Raw genomic sequence first — 2,397 nt, 5'->3', positions numbered from 1 at the left:
AGGTTAGATTCCCTGTCTTCAAATACTGCTTTTGGTAATGATACCAGGTTAGATTCCCTCTCTTGAAACACTTCTTTTGATGATGATACCAGGTTAGATTCCCTCTCTTCAAATACTGCTTTTGGTAATGATACCAGGTTAGATTCTCTCTCTTCAAATACTGTTTTTGGTAATGATTGGTTAGATTCCCTTTCTTTAAGTACTGCTTTTGGTAATGATAAGTTAGATCCCCTCTCTTCAAATACTGCTTTTGGTACTGATAGGTTAGATTCCCTCTCTTCAATTACTGCTTTTGGTAATAGTTAATTGTGGGTAATAACATTTTGGAATTAAGTTAGGAATATATGGTTTTATTTGACCCCAATTTTTAGGATAATTTAACCCTTATAGTGTTTTACTTACTATTGATGTTTTTATTTCATTTATTAAAAACTCTTCAATTGAATTTCTTTATAAATGGCTTCTTTGACTTTTTTAAACATTGTTTTATTTTATTCTTCCCATTTATTAGTTTGCTTATATAAATATTTATTTATTAATGTTCTTTAGCATTCTTAATATCTTGGATGTTTTTAGTCTAAATTGTCATTATAAATAGAATATTGCTTTTACGATACAGTCATGATTTTATACCAGGTCGTGTTGTACAGTCTCGCTATAAAGCTGCAGCGTCCCGTGCAGCCAAGCCCTCTACACCAAGAAGTATTTCCTTAGAGAGAGTCTCAGATTCACAATCTGGAAGAAAAGAGGCAAGTTGTGAATTACGTGTTTACTTATCTTCATCTGTTCGTATTCTTGTTAGTAGAAGATCTGAATATACTTTGTCATCTTGAAAGACTTCCCAATTGTTAACGTGAGGAGTGTTTGTAACAGGGAAATTATCAGGTGGAAATTGATTAACATTTGAGATAATTTTAATGGTTAAACAAAATTCTCAGTAATGTGACATGATAAAATACATATCTGTTACACTAAACAAATAGTTTATATCCACAGGTTTTAAATAATTACTACTAGTTTTTTATGGATCAATGTTGATGATTCTTCTCACTGTTGAGGAAGTGTGTAACACCATCATGCTGTTAAAACAAGTATGATGTCATAAGACATTGTCTTGCTTATCCTTGGATTTAAAGTAATATACTCGTTTTAACTAAAATAAAACTTTTTTTATTTGTAATGTTACAAAGTGGTCAGTAGTTTTTAATTATGGACTTCAGTAGTGTTTAATGTATTTAAGTGTTGGAACAAATACTCCCCAGACCTTTAGCTTATATGTATTGCCTAATACCTCAGTGATAAAGTTAGTATTTGAGTTTTTCATTAGATTCTCACGTCTGCTATTAAGAAATGTTAGGTATATTTAATGTGCTTTTTTTTTAATTCCTTTATGTCATTGTAAGTTTTTAGTTAGTTTTTTTTTTTTCATTTTATGAACATTTTATATAATGAATATTAGAGTTGCATGGTTTACCACTGTACTGGTATATTCTTATTAGAGTTGCATGGTTTACCACTGTACTGGTATATTCTTGTACTCACTTCAGCAGTATGCATACATTTCTTTGGAACTGTTTTGCACAGTATTTTTTCAACTTCAGTTTTCAGAGTTTCATGCATTCAGCAGAAAAAAAATCAAGAATTATTTCATGGTTTATTTTATAGCAGTGAATAACCATAACATTGTTTTATAGCAGTGAATAACCATAACATTGTTTTATAGCAGTGAATAACCATAACATTGTTTTATAGCAATGAATAACCATAACATTGTTTTATAGCAATGAATAACAATAACATTGTTTTATAGCAATGAATAACCATAACATTGTTTTATAGCAGTGAATAATGATAACATTGTTTTATAGCAATGAATAACCATAACATTGTTTTATAGCAATGAATAACAATAACATTGTTTTATAGCATTGAATAACCATAACATTGTTTTATAGCAGTGAATAACGATAACATTGTTTTATAGCAATGAATAACCATAACATTGTTTTATAGCAGTGAATAGCGATAACATTGTTTTATAGCAATGAATAACCATAACATTGTTTTATAGCAGTGAATAGCGATAACATTGTTTTATAGCAATGAATAACCATAACATTGTTTTATAGCAATGAATAACCATAACATTGTTTTATAGCAATGAATAACCATAACATTGTTTTATAGCGGTGAATAACCATAACATTGTTTTATAGCAATGAATAACGATAACATTGTTTTATAGCAGTGAATAACCATAACATTGTTTTATAGCAGTGAATAACCATAACATTGTTTTAGAGCAATGACTAACCATAACATTGTTTTATAGCAGTGAATAGCGATAACATTGTTTTATAGCAATAAATAACGATAACATTGTTTTATAGCAATGAA

General features: G+C 28.9%; 1 protein-coding gene across 1 annotated transcript in view; it reads left to right on the top strand.

Moving 5' to 3' along the window:
- Positions 1-749, top strand: part of LOC106474818 — a gene marked incomplete at its 3' end in the record, with an annotated part of 21,258 nt that extends 20,509 nt beyond the window's left edge. Inside the window, exon 5 of the mRNA XM_022403116.1 lies at positions 637-749. Within this exon, the coding sequence (XP_022258824.1) occupies positions 637-749 (113 nt within the window). The remainder of the gene's footprint in view (positions 1-636) is intronic.
- Positions 750-2,397: the final 1,648 nt, after the last annotated feature.

This window comes from Limulus polyphemus, unplaced genomic scaffold (genome assembly GCF_000517525.1).
Source record: "Limulus polyphemus unplaced genomic scaffold, Limulus_polyphemus-2.1.2 Scaffold7721, whole genome shotgun sequence".
Taxonomy (NCBI): domain Eukaryota; kingdom Metazoa; phylum Arthropoda; class Merostomata; order Xiphosura; family Limulidae; genus Limulus; species Limulus polyphemus.
This window is presented reverse-complemented; position numbering and strand designations above follow the sequence as displayed.